The 18,461-nt window shown below is 45.8% G+C and overlaps 1 protein-coding gene across 2 annotated transcripts in view; it reads right to left on the bottom strand.

The window, feature by feature from the left end:
- Pde11a (phosphodiesterase 11A) overlaps nt 1–14,452 on the bottom strand; it is a 366,204-nt gene extending 351,752 nt beyond the window's left edge. For both annotated transcript variants that reach the window (XM_021181980.3, XM_085834775.1), the window contains exon 1: nt 13,147–14,452. In XM_021181980.3, coding sequence (XP_021037639.1) covers nt 13,147–14,058 — 912 coding nt within the window. In that variant the 5' untranslated portion in view covers nt 14,059–14,452. The remainder of the gene's footprint in view (nt 1–13,146) is intronic.
- Nucleotides 14,453–18,461: the final 4,009 nt, after the last annotated feature.

Below are 18,461 nucleotides of genomic sequence, written 5' to 3'. Positions count from 1 at the left end.
GCAAGTGAGCAAGCACGTCTGGGCAGAGGCCAAAGATGCTCTAAGAATGCCATGGTATATATGTAGTCAACTCTAAGCTCACAGCAACGAAGTACTTATTCATTCCCAAATACCAACGGTGCCTCTGCGGAGAAACACTGGGGTGCTTAATTGAAGTGTTATGTATAATAGATAATCTATTCTGGCTGGTTATGTCTCTCTGTGGGACAGGATGACTAGCACAAACTCTAACCTACATAACACTGAATGTTAGTGATGACAGAGGTGCTTCCATTTATTCAATTTACCCAGGCACCCCTTAGTTGCCAAATGCTATAGTAAATCTCAGACTTCTATCTTAGGAGGAGGGTCAGATCAGTAGATCAATAGAGAAGAGGTGGCGTGGGGGGGGGGGTAAATTCAGGCTTTACCTGCTAATGATAAGGCATATTTATTTTAGTTTTCTACTTGTGTGTTTTCCAGGGAACTTTGGACTGTGTCATCACCATATCGTCTCTCAACAAGCTACTCTGCCTCATGAGGCTACTGCATGGAATCACTAGTCCAGTCATGTTGCTGCGATGCCTTTCCTGGCTTCCTTGGAAGCTCTCTCTACAGAGTGAAATCACCTCTTCCTTCCACAGAAACTCAAGGCCTTAAATATGGCACATTCTTAAGATGCTAGTGGCTCCCCTTTTCCCAGGTGGCCTTTTGTTTCTGCAATTTAACTCCATGGGATCTCCATTTGGCTAATTTGGAGGTGGATAAAATGTTCTCCTGCCTTTGTATGGTGACATAGTAGGTAGTCCCTCAAGTGCCAATACTCTCTGTTCACAGCAGGCACGAGTAAAAGGCAGAACCAACCCAGAACTTCCTCTCTTGTTTCATTTTTTATAATGGATAACAGAATCAAGGAGAGGTGCCTCAACTCCAGGCTGGGCTCTCCAAAGTTCTCGCTATGTTCCCGCTGGGTAAGGCTGGGTACAGTGTTGCTACTAGCTGCTTGTCTCCTCTGTTCTCTACATAGTCTTGCGACTATGAACAAGAGGAGATGCTACGATTGTCAGGTGCTTTACAAGCCACTAAAAGAATAAGACATAGATGAATCTGGTCTTGAATGTGGTGTCACATTCCTGGAGACAAGAAGGAAGCAGAAGACAGTCCTAATAACTGCAGCTTGTGCAGCCCTTGGGTAACAGTGCTCTAGAAACAGAGGAGAAGGCTAACTGGGAAACCTGTGGGCTCTGGAAACAGAGGGGTATAGCCTCACTTTTCCAGAAATCCTTATGCAGAAAAAGCATAAAAATCTAGAAAGGTTTCCTAGCAACTCTGTCCCAAGTCTACAATCTTTAACTCCATTACAGTCGATATTAAACTTTAAATATGTAATCACCCACATTAGGTTGCAAAATACCCATAAAAGCCATTCAGTCATTAAACTGTACACAGCCATGCAAATGATAAAAGAATACCATCAAATTTTTTTATTGAAAAATAGTAAAGGTTAGAACATTCTGGTGATCTGATAAACTGGTACGGACAGCATAAAATTGGTGATGCAGAGCCTTTAAAGTAACGCCAAGAAAGCATAGAAGAAAAACATAAAGAAAGCTTTCCTGTAAATTAATGGCAATGAATTTAAAGTCAAATGAATCCTGAAACCAAACAAAGTAGCCCACATCTGCAATCCCCACACTCAGGAGATGGAAGCAGAGAGGCTGTGGGCTTGCTGTCATCTTAAGATGTTGAAACAACAGCAGAGGGCTGGAGCTATTAGGCTGATGGGTAGAGCACTTTTCTAGTGTGTCCAAGACCTTTAGGTCAATTCTCAGCACACATGCACATACACACACACACACGGACACATACACACACTTGCACACACACAGACACACAGATGCACATACACACACATACACATATGCACATACAAACACATGCACACACAGACACACACACGCACATATGCACATGTAAACACATGCACACACATATACAAACACACAGACACATGCACAGACATGCACACACACACATACACATACATACAGACACATGCACACACACACACGCGCGCGCGCCCTCTGGGTCACAGATTCTCCTATCCTAATAAACTATTAGAACTTGATGAACTACAATGTGATCATCTGCCCTTGAACGGCACTTGCCAGCATTTACACACTTCACAGTGAGCTAACCCAAGTCTTGTCATTTTTTTAAAAGTCCTTAGGATTTCTACAATGAAACTGCAGATTATCATACTGAAGATTTAATATGGAGAGTGTACTGCACGGAAACCCAATATGTACTTTTGGAATTACATATTGTGCTAGAAAAATAAACTCATTGATCAATTCTACAAAGAAGTTCAACAGAGCTACGCTTGGTCAATGCCAAATGTGTATCTTGACCAGTAAATCCCTCAGTCTAATGTTCATTTAATCCATCCGTTCATTTTACACTTTAAAACAATCGTTGCCATTGTAAAAGACATCATGGTTAGGCAGTACTGGGTTAAGACACCCAGTGTTGTTTTTGTCTTCTATGGAAAGTTATGAAGACAGGAATGATTACCGTGAGGAAACAAGTTTGGGTTCACAAACTCCAAGAGCAGAGTATGGTGGGAGGTCACGTGAGAAAGGAGTGGGTCAGTCAATTGCCAGAAGCAGGGAGGGCAGAACATGGGCAGGAGCTTTCACTGGGGATTTGGAGGGAAGGAAGAGTCAAGAAGGAAAGGTACAAGAAGTAGGCTTAGGATGGCCAGTCTTAAATAATTTTGATAGGCTCTGGGCGGGAGAAGCAGTCTGAGCCCTGGTGTGAAATTTTGGTTTAAAATGAAATGTCCCCCAAAGAAATGAGTGTTGAAGATTTGGTCTGAAGTGTAATACATCTACAGTTGGACTATGAGAATTGATTGGCTCATGGGAGCTCTAACTTTATTAAGTGATTAGCACATAATGAATTCAGTGCTGAGTCAATATTCTGATGAGAGGCCTAAGTAGAGGAGGCAGGTCATTGGCTGAGGGTTTGTTATACCTTGTCCATGGTCTTTCCCAAACTCCATTCCGCTTGGGAACATGAGACAAGTGGCTTCCTTCACCACGTGCATTGGCCCCGGGATACTTTAGCTCAGAACAAGCCCAAGGCAATGGCATTGGGTTGGACCTTCAGAACCTGTGAGCCAAGAGAAACTTCCCCTTGTTTGAAGTTGTTTCTCTCTGGTGTCATGGGTGATTGGAGACAGCTGGAAAAATATCGATTTGTACAGCTCTTGGCTCTGAATTGTTTGGTCTGAATATCCAAGGCTTTGCTATCTCTTAGAGTTGGCCAGCCTTGGAATGCCCCAAATGCCAGAGTATCAGGAGTACAGAAAATAAAGTAAGCATGGTGATACACACCTCTAATCGAAGAACTGAGGAGGCTGAGGCAGAAACACCTGAAATCCACCTTGGGCTGCATAGCAAGGCCCCAGTGAAAAGTAAAACAAAACAAAACGAAACAAGTTAGAGAGGAGGGAAGGGAGGAGAGGAAGGGGAGAGAGGAGGAAGGAAGAACCCAGGAAATAAAGTCAATGTAGATATTTTAGGTGAAAAGTTTGCTTTTGTGTGGAAGTTCTTTGGCAGAGCCAGCCTGCGAACTCTGAACAGTATGCTTGGAAACGTTAATTAGACCGTGTGTTTCTTCTGAAAATGCTTCCTCATTATCTCATGAGAATGTAGTGACTTGATTTAATGATTAGATGCTTATAAAATACTATAAGGTGGATATGTCAGGAAATACTGTTATGCTGAAAAACATATGAGGAAAAGTATGAGAAAACATAAATATGTTATGCTTAAAAAAATATACAACAGACCCAAGAATACAAGCCTGCTCCCTGCTCCCTACCCCCTGCCCCCTACCCCCTGCCCCCTGCCCCCTGCCCCTGCCCCTGCCCCCTGCCCCCTGCCCCCTGCCCCCTGCTCCCTGGTCCTGAGACTAAAGCCTGTTCAACTGCACTGTGAAATCTTTCACAGAAACATTAAAATCAAAGGAGGAAAGTTCCATCAACAAAACAAAAGCTGTCGTCGCTGTTTGTGATGACCCTGGAGTTTCTTCAGGAATAAAGAACACTATTCTTGAAGAGTAGACCACAGCCCTGTGGACAGTATCCTTTATGTAGGGGATCCCTAGGTGGGGACCACGTCCCCATATGTAGAATTACATAGAACAGAGGCAGTGTCGTGAAGGCATTAAAACAGGGCTGCATCAGAGCACGCTATGAGTTGGTGCCATTCAGTTTGTCTAAGCCTGTTCTTTCCTGACTTGGTCTCTACACAGATGGCCCTGGTGAGAAAACTGAGCATTTTTGCTGGACCAATGGGTTTCCCTCTCCAGACGTGCTTGCCACCTGTACTGCTCTGTGCCAGGAAGCTGACTGGAGACAACTGCTGGGCCAGATTCCCTGTATCCACTCAGCCTTCTCAAGTCCAACCAGTGTGTGGCACTAACAAGAGGGTAGGGTGTGAGGAGGGCCCCAATTCCCTGACACTCTCTCTCTTCAAAGACTTGGCTTGTCCCTGGCTAAGTTCCTCCCCGGCTCCCCAGGCACTAACCCTGATTAGGCAGCCCCTCCTCACGACTGTTGTGGTCTTTGGGTTTTGGAGGTTGCCTTCTGTTCTTGGGGTGGCAGTTCGGGGTGGAGGGAGGCGGAGAGGTAGCAACTAGCCCAACACATCAGTGATAACTCTCAGTAACAGAAGGGAGGCAGAGCTTTTGCAGAGATTTGGTCCACAGACAGCTAATAAGACCAAGTCAGTCAGAATCAGTCACTTAGAAATGCAGCCATCTGAAAACTGAATATTTATGAGACCTTTTGAAACTATGTGAAGCACATGACTTATAATCAATAAGCTTGAAAGGGCAACACTTCTAAAAAATAATAATCACAAGGCTGGTCAATATAATCTCCCACATCTGAAAGGGATTTGCAAAGAAGAACAAGACAAAATAAAACCCTGTGATTTGTAAGGCCTTGAACTACAAGCACCTGCAAAAAGCTAAGCAGAGCCTGTCCCAGCTTAGGAGTTCTCCGTGGTAGGTTCCTAGTTTCCAGTATTTATTTGGCAAGGGTCAGGCTGGCTGCTTTGTTTGACTGTTTGTTTGTTTGTTTGTTTGTTTGTTTGTTTGTGGCAGGGTCTCACTATGTAGCACCTGGTGACTGAAAATCATTATATAGATCAGGCTAGCCTCAAACTCACATGGGATCTGCCTGCCTCTGCTTCCCTACTGCTGGGCTCGAAGGTGTGTGTGCCATCACGCCCAGTGAGGCCATTCTGTGTATAACAGGACTTCTACATGGCCTCTTCAAAGTAAAAGAAAAAAATTCAAAAAGCAAAAAAGCAAGGCACATTGGAGTGGGTGCTTTATTGATGCAGATGAGCAATTCAGATAAACCTCCAGTTATTTAGGTTTTTACACGCCTTTACTTTTTTAGCTTTCAAAATGGAGACTAAATACTCTAAAGATATGCTTAAGAGCTGAGCTTCCAGCTTAATCATCCCTGTTGTCTGAATGGTCAGGACTTGCTATTTGGAGGTGTATAAGCTGGCCAGAGCCAGGCAGAGATACAGGTCAACCACTTAGTTTCTTAGGCATCTCTGTCCAGTGCACTGCAGGGCTAGTGAAGTCTTGATCTAGTGCTCACTTAAGATAAGTGGCCAGGAGTGCTAAACACTAGAGCAAAGCAGGTGCATTACAGCATGACAGAGACTGGAAGGAGGCAGCCAGACATGTAGTCAAGGTGGGATTAGAGAGAAAAGATAGACAGGCTGTCACCAAGGTATGCCTTAGACTCCCTGGTACTGGTACTGTAATTATATTAGGGATGCCAGGAGAACTTAGATAGTAAAGAAAAAGGCAAGCAAAGGACAGGGGTGATGTGCACCCAGTAGTCAGAGGCCAGGAGAGACTACTAAGAGTGGCTGTACAAGAAGGCTCTGCAGGCCTCACATCTCCACTTGAATCCCGGCTCTCTCCATGGTCAGCTGAGCCATTTTGAGCAAATCCTTAATGTGGCCAGGCCTCAGTCTTTCCTCCTATAAAATGAAGCACTGTTAGGATGAAATGGAAATTCTCACTAAAGGGTTAATCTCTGCCCCACAGTACACTGGTGAGGGGGGTGGTTGTTAATAACAGCAGGGTTCCCGATGCCTTCTATCAATATTGTTAATAGATAGCCTACAGAGGTGTCTCCTCCTTGCCCAATATTTTTCATTCAAGTAAAAAAAGACTTCTCATTCTACACCTGCAAACCTATATTTTGTGATCAAAAGTAAGTCTCATTAATATGTGAAACCGCTGTGTTGTTAGAACTAAGCAGTTAATAAGAAACCCTTGGGACTGTAGCAAGTACACATCTTATGGCACCAGGGACCTTCTTTGCTGTTTTCATCAAAAAAAAAAAAACAAAACAAAACAAAAAAAAAACAAATAAATAAATTTAGCCTCTTTGCCTATAAATGACCAAAGAACCTAAGGTCCTCCCAAAATATTATAAACCCATCCCACTTTCTTTTAAACAATGAGACTTGCCTTTTTATAACCCACATCCTACTTCCCAAAAAGAATGTGGTCAGGTGGCAAAACACCACCCTGCAACTAAGGAGCTAACAAGCCAAGCAGTGCACCTAGGGGTCTTGGTGACTTCCCTCTAAGACAGAGCAAAGCTATTTCAGAGGCAATGTTCACATGTCTCCTGAATACTATATTAAACAGAAAAAAATTAGCTTCCAAATTAAGCCCGCCTTGTAAATAAACAGGTGACCAAACCTCAAGAACCAAAATAAATGGTTTCAGATTAGTAAACATTTAGTTTTGGGGGTAAGGAGGAAGGCCAAGTTCACCTTAAATCACCTTGCTGTGATTCTGTAGGACGGGGACTTCTCTAGGCTCCATTCTCAGTCAAGTAGCCACGTGAGGTCTGTCCTTATGTTTATCATGACCGTGTGTCTGTCAGGAAGAGGGGGTCTGAGAGAGGAAATGTCTCCTGCTGCAGGCACAAAAATCAATTCTGGTTCTGGGCCAGAGAACTTGCCCGTGGGCTTGGGGAAATTTTAAAAAACATTGTGTGCAGAGCTGAAAATAAAATTTCATGGAATTTTTTTATAGTACAGGGTTGGAACAGGGTCAACACCCCTTTTAAAGTCAACCTCACAGCTCAATGATGAGACCATGGACCCTCTGTGGCCTCGTTAGGGCTGGAAGCACTTTTATCGGTGTGCTTTCTAGATGCCTCAAGTCCATTCCTTCTGAGACTGACCCTTTAAATGTAAACATAGAGATTAAAAGCAGGTGAAAAAATTAATTCCATGAAAACAAACTGCTAAATGTTAGTACAGTATTATTTAATACATAGTGAACATGCCGCGATAGCACAGCTCACCCTTCAATGCATCGTCGTGTGTAGCTTCTGTTCTGTTTTCCATCTCTTCTCTGGCACAAGCCATCAGCTGTGTCTTCTTCCATTATGGAAAGGCAGGGTAGGATTTGAATGGGCAAAGATGGAGGCGGGGGGGGGGGGGGAGGGGGGGGAAGAATCCCTGGCAGGAAGGAAGCAAGGCACAAAAATAGAAAGGCCCTGTCCAAGCATCGAAAATGGTACATAATTTAATTAGGATGAAGCTGGGGCCACGGGAAGGACTGCAATAGACACTGGGCTGGAATAAAATTGAACCTCTCATACCCAGTATGACTCAGAGTCAGGCAGGGCCAGCTTCGTGAGCATGTGGCCAGAGCGGTTGTGGGAGGAGGGGCCGGATGCTGCTCCACTGCCCTGTGAATATTCTTAACACTTTGGTCTTGGAATCTGTTTTGTATGTGAAGTGCAATGGAACGGCTGAGTTTGAACCAGGAGTTCAGAGATTTGGCTACGTGCTGACTCCCCACTTCCTGCCCCAAATTAGCTCTTGATCACTTGACCCTCGCTTCCCCCGTGTCCCAGGCTCCACCTAGACTCCCCCTTTGCCCTGGAAATAGGCACAGCAACCTGGCCGTCTGTATGGAAAGAAGCCCATAAGCCACACCTGCTGTAGCCCTTTGCTCTTGAGTGGCATCCGTGTGGAAGCATGAGAAGAACACTGTGGTCCATAGCATCTCAGGGTAGAGCAAGGTAGTGATCCTCTCCACCCTGAGCTGGAGGCACCAGGCAGCAGGCAGGTCAGCCAGGGCCTCCCATCCCAGGCCAGACACAGAAAGAATTTCTCAGCCCAGAATTTGCAGTCAATTAGGATTTCTGTCTGGAGGTGGGTGTGGTCTGGAGGGCAGACTCTTAGGAAGGGAGTTCACGTCTCAGGCCCATCATTTTCTCCTAGACTCCCCAAATGCCAACGCTGGTCCTGCATACAACACTTTTCATTAACCTGGCTCCTCACTCCAACTAGGGTCTTATTTGCTTGTTTGCTTTGTTTTCTTTTGAGAAAGGGCTTCCCTTTGTAGCCCAGGCTGGCCTCAGAGGCAGTACATAGCCCCAAACTTAGAGCAATTGCCAGCACACCCTGATGATTCCTGTGTTCTGATAAAGCTGTCAACCCTCTCCATATCTCTCACACTTACAGTCTCCGAATCACCGAATCACTGTTGACTTAACCTCCCCCTCACCCAAATTCTCACCTATAGGACAACACCCATCTGTTCCCTGCGGCCACTCCTCCTGTCTCTGCTTTAGTTCTGTCATTCATTACAGCTCCACCAGGCCATCATTACAGACTCAGTTACTCCCACAGCTTCAAGCCTTCCTCTGTTCTATCTACTCAGTCGCTGCTACCCAATCAGCCAATGTGCCATTTTGATCATTCGAGGCAGCTTCTTGTGGCTCACTGTTGCAATGCCTTTTTTTTTTTTAGCTGAGTTAAAACAGTCCTTCTCACCCCTACACATCCTGTGCTTGCTTTCCACTCTCTCAGAAGCCATTTTGTACTACCGAAAACATTCCCACCAGCCTCAAAACGATCCAGCAAGGAAATGTGACCTTCTTTTAACAGCTGGCAGGGCACCTCCTTCAGGGACTCTCCCAACACATGCTCCATAGTGACCCATTGTTTCTAGAAGGGCACCACCCAGCTTGGCCATTTGAGCCTAATGTGGTAAAAAGTTCTTAGCTCTTAACTGTAAGCACTAGGGGGTTGGGAGTGGAGGTGGGGGGCAGGAAGTGTGACCTCTTACCTTTCTATACCCTACCGCGCAAGTATAATGGGCTCTCTGTATCTGTTGGATCTGACCTGTGGAATTAGTGACTCTGTTGTGTAAACAGATCTGGTCTTCTGAAAGCCTAGCACACCTGCAACTCTCCTGCGTCATCCCATCCCTCCTCTCAGTACACCTAACAAAGCAGCCTGCTGCTTTTCAGACCCAAACCCATCAGACACCTGTATCGTCATTAGCAACACCAACACAAGCTCATCTTGCACTTTCTATTAACGTCTAAAGTGCTATATTCTGGGTGTTTGGAATAATCTCAAAGAGAGCACCTGTTACCTAAGTGCTCTTATTTGCAACATCTCCAGGGCAATTTATTCATTACTATATTAAAGTGGGCTGTTTAATAACTGATAACTGTCAGGGAAGAAAGGGAAATTGCATTCACCACGATCAAACTGGATACCTGAAAGGAATATATTTTTCCCACTTGCAATTCTTTATTTTTTTTCTAATTTCAATCCTGTTTTCTAGGACAAATTAAAAAATGCAATTCAAAATGGAGAAAGCAAAAGAGATTTATTTTTGCTGCCAAACTCCTATTCAACTTTAGTGTCTCATTAAATATTCTACCCTTGACTTCAGGATGCGATATTCATTATCATAATTGCATAAGTGTCTTTAATGCCTTGTTCTTGCTCAAAGAAGCCCCCAAATGATTAAGACCATTAACCTAATTACCCAATAATTAAAATCTGAAACTCTGTGTGATAAAATTTCACTCTCTGGAAGAAAAATAAAAGGGTACTAACTGAATCTGAGCAAGACACACCTTTAACTACACAGAGGTATAGAGTAGAGAAGCGTGGTTATATTTTTACACAGAGACTTCGAGATGGTTACATACATAAGAATAAATGCAACATAATAAAAAGACAGGTGTGGTTCTGAAGAAATGTCTCAGTAGTTACAAATACTGCCCTTCCAGAAGTCCACAGAGCAGATCGCAACTGTCTGTTAAGTCCTGATCCAGGGTATCTGACTCCCTCTTCTGGCTGCTATGAGTACTGCATACATGTGATGCACAGTCATGCAGGCAAAACACCCATCCACCATCCACATTATATATATATGTATATATATATATATAATGTGTGTGTATGTATATATATATATATATATATATATATATATATATCCAAAGATCAGAGAAGGGAACGAATGGGGAAACGCTAGAACAGGAAAAAGAGGCAGCAGCAAGCCAGCTCTGGAGAAGTTGCCTAAGGAACAAAACATGGAGCTTTTGCTAGGCTAGGGTATGATGGCATGCCATTGGTGACGCTTAAGAGACTCTTAAGAATAGGAGAATGAAGGCCTAGAGAGATGGCTCAGAGGTTAAGAGTACTGGCTGCTCTTCCAGAGGTCCTGAGTTCAATTCCCAGCAACCACAATGGTGGCTCACAACCATCTGTAATGGAATCCAATGTCCTCTTCTGGTATACTGTCAGAGCACTGTAAATAAGCAAATCTTTTTTTAAAAAAATAGAAGAATGATTGTTTTGATTATAAAGTCTCTGGATTTAATGTTGATTCTAAAACAGTTACCCTGAGGAGGAAGCTTGGCTCAGGGAGAGATTAGATTGGTAAAATGTGCTGACTTCACAGCCCATTCTCAGATAAGGGAACAACAATTGAACACAGGTGAAGAGAAAAATACTAACCAATGAGACACCACCAGCACCATCATCACAGATGGCTGCCATTTCTTAAGTAATAGCCTTGTGCAAAGTACCATCTTAGGAACTTCGGTAAAGCATCTCACCTCATGTCCACATAGTAACAGTTGCCAGGTAGGTGTATCTGTCCCATTTTGCGAATGGAAAATAAAGACTGTGAAATTAAGTAATTCTGTTTAGGCCCCACTAATGGTGACAATAATGCATTAAAACAAAAGGAAAAATGATTTCATCCGAGAATGTCATAAGTACAATAAAAAAAACACAACAACTATAAATACACAAATACATAGCAGAAGCCTATGATAAAGCAAACAACAACAACAATCCAACAATAATCAGCAAAACCAACTGAAACTAAAGGGACAGGGATCTCGGGCTCCCTGGAGCACCGCACCTGCCATCCTCAAGTCTACAACAAACCTGCCTTATTTATAGCCACTGTTACTGCCCTGGGGGGAAATGCAAAAGAAAACCTGCCTTCTTCCAAGGCAGCTTCCAAATACAAAACAGCAACTTGCTTTACACTTGGTCTGCAGGATAAAGGCCAAGCTCACAGGAAGCACGGCCACAGAAAACCTGATTTACTCTGCCCGCGACAACTTCCACAGCCACAATTCTCCACATCGAGGAGACAGGCACGGAGCTGAGAACACCAGGAATTATGGTCTCGAACAAAGTGCCATATCTGAACAATATCAAATGAAAGTTGTGAGCACCAAGAGAACAGTTACAGAGAGAGCCATAGAAATAGGAGGGGGAAACCCGATTGTGGATGAAAAGAGATGTAAGGGCAATAACCAAGCCCACTGTCCAAGATTCTACACGTCTCATCCAACCCAGGACGGACATCTGAAGCTGGGACACACAGCAGGGTTGTAGCCAGAGTGGGAAAGCACTTGTGATCTTTACAGATATCTTAGGGACTCTTCAACATATCAATCAACATATCAATGACTAAATGTTTCCACTTCTTCCCATGGCTCCCTAGGACTACAGAGAGCTGGGTGGTTATTGAAAATCATCATTAGGTTGCTCATCCTCAGAGTCTTTCAGAAGGATATAGCGAATAACGTTAACTAATCAATAACAAAAGATTAACAAAATGTCTTCTTAGGCATTGCTTGCTATTAGAGGGGCATTGCTGACAGACATCCCACAAAACTCTGAGACTTTAGTTGAGGCTCCGTTCGGTGGGTCTGTGTAGAATTGTAACCTTTCAGGTGGAACGGAGAATAAATGTCCTTCCCACAAACTTTTGCAGTTGTGTTCAAAAGCACCCAAACTCTAGAGAATCACATGCCTCCCTGAGACAAGATATAGTCGTGAGATGACCATGGGACCAAGGGTATGTAAGAACTTTCCCTTCTCAGAATCCCAGCTCCACCACTCAGGAACTGAAGGAATGAGAACTGACTGCCTTTCAGATCCAGCATCCAGTATCAAGTTCAAATCACTGTAAAAAGGAAAAGACAGGACAACCAGACAACAGCCAGCTGGGCTTGCTTTTCCACTTGAATCTAGCGTGTCCACTGCTTCCATTGCCTTAGCAGTTGCTAAAAATATACCAATGGGGGCATTTCACAAACTAAACCTCTACTTGGTTCCCCCTATTGAGAGCTGCCTGCTGTACCCAAGCTTGAAAGTGGCTTGTCCCTTTATTTGTCCAACCTCTCTAAACTCTACTGCGGCAGATATGAAGAAGACCTGAATGGGTCACTGATCCAGTCACAGGTCCCTGTCTTTCTACCTTGAAACTCAAGCAAATTTAAGCTAGAGAAACCGTAGGCATCAAGTATGTAGTTAGGTTCCCTGTTCACCTTCCAACCTTGAACTACAACATGAAAATCGCTATTTCCCACCCTCACCCCCACCCCACCTCTCCACCCCCACCCCCCACAGACACCAGAGACACAAAACACCCATTTTCTTCATGATAACACTTAGATTCTGGACGTTACATCTCTTTCTAGAAGTTCACAGATCCATTCTAAAGCCATACAGACAGACATCTTAAGGCTAAATCTTGACAGAGATCCACGTGGTATTATCGAGTGATATATTAACTTCCCATAAGCCATTGTGCTAGGAAAGCACCATTCTGTCAAAGACGATACAACACTCTAACAAAACTCAAGAAAGAACTTAAATAACATCTGCAAAGGGTTCAAATAGAAGTGGTCCTGGTGGTCAAAGGATGAGGGAAGGCATGGCTGCAAAGCCAGTGGGCTGGGGAGCCGAGGACAAGCGGTCCTACCTGGTAGGCATCCGGGATGTTAACAGTTTCTCCGTGTTCCCCGACATAGCCAATGATACCTTTGCCCCAGGGGACTTGCACCTCATTTGAGTTCTCTGTGCTACTGCAGGGGAGCAGTGGGGTTCCTGCGTGCACATCAAAAAACTTGGAGACCAACGTCTTCTTGCCAGCAGCTGCCCCTTCCACTAAGAAGAGAGAGCAACGGTCAGCGTCCACCATGAGACAGACAAAGATGAGGATCTTGTAGCTTAGGCTGGTGAGGTCAAGGTCATTGGAGATGTCCTTGACCAGTTCCAGGAAAAACTGGCGCTCGTTATGCTTTTTGAGGTGGCATTTGTAGTCGATGGCCGTAGGGGGATACTGAGGCAGATTCACCCTCGATTCCAGCAGGGCACTGAGAATGTGAGCTGTGGTGGGGGGCAGAGAGCTGGCCTTTCTGAGCAGGGCTCTCCTCCGGACACTGCTCAGGGGCTCCTGGGCCCGGGAGGTCACCTGTTCATCGTAGGTCCTGTTCACATGGATGGCTTTGGAGCGGGCAAAGCTCTTCCTCAGCTCTTTCTGCGAAGCTCTCCGCTGCAGGCTGCCATCACCCCGGCTGCCACTGGCCCAACTGGGACTCAAGGGAACCCCAGCACTTTCACCACCACCGGGCGTGGGATGGCTGTGGGCAGAGCCTTGGGGTCCAGCACCACCACCTACGCCAGGGCTGCCTTTAGCATTGCTCTGAGCCAAGCTGCTAGCGCCAGCCAGGGCAGGCCTCAGGCTTGAAGCCCCCTGTCCAGAAGTGTGCCTTTGTAGCCACTTGTCCACCAGTTCCTGCTTTCCTTTTCGCATCAAGTAATCTTCAAACAACTCTGGGTGCCTATCCAGGAAAGTTTCCACCTCCCCGAAGTCCAGGCGGGAGGCTGCCATGGTCCAGGGCACCCCTTGCTTCTCCTCTCTACTCTGGGACCACACGTTAACCTGTCCCGAGGCCTCTAGTTGTTGCTGCACATGTTTGCCCACACCAGTGTCCCCAGCTCGGCACTACCTTCCTGCCAGACAGCCGGAGGTTGACAGGAACAGCAGGATCCCAGTTGGGAGATACCTGCTCCTTCCGCGGCTCAGAGCCGCAGCTACCACCCACCCTAGCCCTGCTCTTCCTGCTCCGCACAGGTGCCTGCCGCGGCCACCGCTGCTTCCCCGCGCGGCTCACGCCACCTCTGCTCCGGCTCCCGCAGCCAGCCGCCGCTCCGCCGCCACTGGAGCCGGCGGAGTGGACCACTGTGAGCCCGAGGTAGGCAGGACACGCCCCGGAGTGAAGCTCTGAGCCTGCTGGGGATGGGAGGGGAGGAGCAGACGGGGCGCACAGCAGCCAAAGTCCACCGCCCAGGGTGCCAGGCGGTTCCTGGAAGAGTCTCTGCGCAGTACCGAGTGGGGAACGCACCTAGGTGGCCCCCTCCCCCGCCCTTCCAGTCTCACCTCCCCAGCCTGCCCGGCTCCGCTCCGCTCCCCCCCCCCCAGCCTCCACGCCCCATCCTTCAGCTTTCCAGAAGGCCCTGGGGAGCCCGGTGGGAGTCCAAGTACTGAGAAATATTGATGATTTGTGAGGATCAGAATCCAAAGTGCGCTCCGAAGAAATGAGGGTCCCCAGAGTCAGCCCGGGCTTTCTTTTTCTGGGATGAGACTGTACTTTTAGTTTACTCGGTTCCTCGGACTGCCCAGCACTCCGTGGGCGTGCAATACATATTAATCAAACTAGTTCCCCTTAAGTTCTCTGTGTAAGAGATTCTCAAATCTAAGGAAACTCGGGGATATTCGCCACCACGGCCCTTCTTTCAGTGACGAAGGGGAGCTGTACATTGAAGGAAGGAGTAAAACTCGGTTACCCCGATTTAGGGAGAACTTTGGAGCAGGGGCTCGTGGCAAGTGGGCCTGAGGGCCACGGGTCTCCTTTTCCCATGTGCACTAGATCTATCGGTCCTCTTCCTTTCACGGAAAGATTCCTTGCCTTCTCCTCCTGAGATCTCTCTCAAAAGTCACAACGTCTTGGGGCTCGTGCACAGAGATATCTTCACAAGAGACAGACTCCTCTTGGCCCTGCCCTAGGCTTCCTTCCGATCTGCTAACAACAACTGGTTATAGGTTAGGCAGAGAGGAGCAGGGTGGTGATCCTTTCTTGGAGAATCCTCTGCTTCTGTTGGAACCGAGCCGATGCAGAACCAGGGCAACAGAGAGGCTCTTGCAGAATCCCAGAGGTGAGAGACAGAAGAGGGCAGCAGAGGAGGCCAGCGTGGATTCTCAGAGGCTCCATATGGCAGACCTAGGTTGATGACCACAGTAAGTGGACATCAGAACATAATAATTAAATTCTCTCAACAGGCCCATGACACAGAGCTTTATTATCCCACTTTAAAGATAGAAAATGCTGGACAATGAGTAACTTAACACGGGGCTCTCCAGGGAGGCATCCTCTGGACCATGTCACTGTTCTGGGTCCCCAGTGGAGGAGCTAGAGAAAGGACCCAATGAGCTGAAGGGGTTTGCAGCCCCATAGGAGGAACAACAATATGAAACAACCAGTACCCCCAGAGCTCCCAGTGACTAAACTACCAACCAAAGAGTACACATGGAGGGACCCATGGCTCCAGCCGCATACGTAGCCTTGTTGGACATCGATGAGAGGAGAGGCCCTTGGTCCTGTGAAGACTCGATGCCCCAGTGTAGGAGAATGTCAGGACAGGGAAGCGGGAGTGGGTGGGTTAGTGAGCAGGGTGAGGGTGATGGGATAGGGGGCTTTTCAGAGGGAAAATGAGGAAAGGGGATAACATTTGAAATGTAAATAAAGAAAATATCTAATTAAAAAAGAAAACTAAAAAAAAAAAATTATAAGAAAGAAACGTTATCGATGTGTGATTCACACAGCTTTCAATGCCCTCCTCTGAAGTTGTAATCCAGGGCTGATGATATCACTCGATTGGCAGAAGCTTGTCTAGCACACATTACATAAAGCAGGTACATAATCCCAGCACTTGGGAGTTGGAAGCATCAGGATCAAAAGTTCAAGGCCAGCCTGAGCTCTATGGATGATGAGGATGATGATGATGATGATGGTGGTGGTAGTGGTGATGATGACAGGGGCTGGAGAGAAGTCAAGAGCGTTGCTGCTCTTGAAGAGAACCTGGTTCCCAGCACCCAAATGGAAGCTTATAAGCATCCTTAACTCCAGTTTCTGGGGATCTAATAATGCCCTGTTCTAGCCTCCATAGGCTCCTGGCACACACACACATGGTGCACTACATACATGCAGGCAAAACATAAAAGAAAAATAAATAAGTCTTCGAAGAATAAATAAATAAATAAATAAATAAATAAATAAATAAATAAATAGTGAAGTCCAATCTATTCAAGTTGGTGCTTATGGGATGAAGAAAAACAAAATAAATACACAGAGAAACGGGGTATCTGTGATAGGGAACACGGAGAATGAAGCTTAGGAAAGAATCCGATAACGGGAAGAGGCAGTGAGCAAGCCTTTCTGAGGAGGGGACAGCTCAGCAGAAACCTGATGAAAACGGAGCCGAGTTACAGCCTGAACAACACACACCAGGTCAGAGAAGCACACGCTAACATTACAAGAAGGAACACGGTGGGGTATCTGTGGCACAGCATGGAGACCAACTAGAGGCAGAGAGCCAGGAGCAGAATGCGGTTTGTTAGGAAGTGACAGCTGCCAAGAAGGTGAGTGGGGATGAAGAATTAAAGAGGAAAAAAAAAATATTCCGCACAGTGCCCGTCACATAATGTGCTTAATAAACATTATCTGTTACTGTGTGTGTCGTTAGTGTTCCTACTGGTGTGTGGAAACCTTCCTGCCTACAGTCACAGCTCTGTTCACTGCAGTGACCCATCGGAGGGATGGCTAATGGTTTGTTAGAAGTGGCTAGTAGGGGCTCACAAGTGCCTATTTTGGCCTCTGTTTCCAATGAATGTCCAGTTCCGAAGTCTGCAAATGTTCCAAGTATGGATTTATGAGTGTGAGTAAATGAGTGCTCTCTCTCTCTCTCTCTCTCTCTCTCTCTCTCTCTCTCTCTCTCTCTCTCTCTCTCTCTCCCTCTCTCTCTCTCCCTCTGTGTGTGTGTGCACATGCTTGTGTGTGTGCGCGAGATGTGAGGGTGTGGGTGCCCTGGCACATGTGATGTTCAGAGGACAACCTGTAGGTGACCAGGAGTCTTGCTTCTCCCTCTTTTTGGGGACAGGCTGGTTTTGATACTGTATAAGCCAAGCTACCTGGGCCACAAGCCTCAGGAGAGTCTCCTGTCTTCACCTCCCACTCACCATAGACCATGGCGTTTATAGATGCTTATACTACTGCACCCAGCTTTTGCATGGCATCTTGGGGTCCAGACCCAGGTCATCAGGTTGGGTGACAAGTGCTTTTACCCACAGAGCCTTCTCCCCACCTCCAGGATTTTTTTTTTCAGATTACTGATAGTTATATTGTTACCAATATTGGATGAAAACAATTAGTTAATGGGTAAACCAAGTGTGCTATAGATACAATGAAATATCACTCTGCCACCAAAGGGATGAAGTACTGATAGATAGACAGCATAAAAACACCATGCGAAGTGAAAAAAGCCACTCACAAAGGGTCACATTGTATGATGTCATTTATATCAAAAGAATAGGAAACTCCACTAGAAAGAGAAAAAAAATGGACAAATTTCTGAATGAGAAAAGGAAGAAAAATGCCTAAAACTAAGTGTAGTTTTTTTTCTTAGGGGTGGGATAATAAAAATGTTCTAACATCAATTGTGCTCAGTTCCCTGTTCCTTATCTTGTGGTACTGAGACTGACCCTCGGGCCTGGCACTGAGCTATGCATCCTGCCATCATTTACTTCTTCTTTTCAGATAGGGACACACTAATTTGCCCAGGCTATTCTTGAGCTCACTCTATATTCCAGGCAAGCCTAAAAATTACAACTTCAGCCTCCCAGGCATCTGGAATTACAGGCCTGCACCACCACTCTGCAAAGCTGGGCCGTACGATACACTTTAAATGAGTAAATTATACATCGACAAAATTTTTACAAATCAAAAATCCACTTCCTAGCATAGTCCTGTCGATAGTACAACAGTTCCACTGGGCGTGATGGCAAGAAAGGCCCCAAGCATCCTCAGAGAAGGGAACACAGGCCAACACAAACCAGCCAGGTGCTCAAGGCAGAGACTTAATAAACAGTCTTCTAGACGTGCTCATTAGGCATGCTGTTTTACAACACACCAGTCTCTGAAAACAAAAGACGGAGATAAAAACTCCGGTTTTGTTATA

This window comes from Mus caroli, unplaced genomic scaffold (genome assembly GCF_978045245.1).
Source record: "Mus caroli unplaced genomic scaffold, Mus_caroli_1 scaffold_2, whole genome shotgun sequence".
Taxonomy (NCBI): Eukaryota; Metazoa; Chordata; class Mammalia; order Rodentia; family Muridae; genus Mus; species Mus caroli.
The sequence above is the reverse complement of the archived record's forward strand: the minus strand, read 5'-3'. Positions and strand labels throughout refer to the sequence as shown.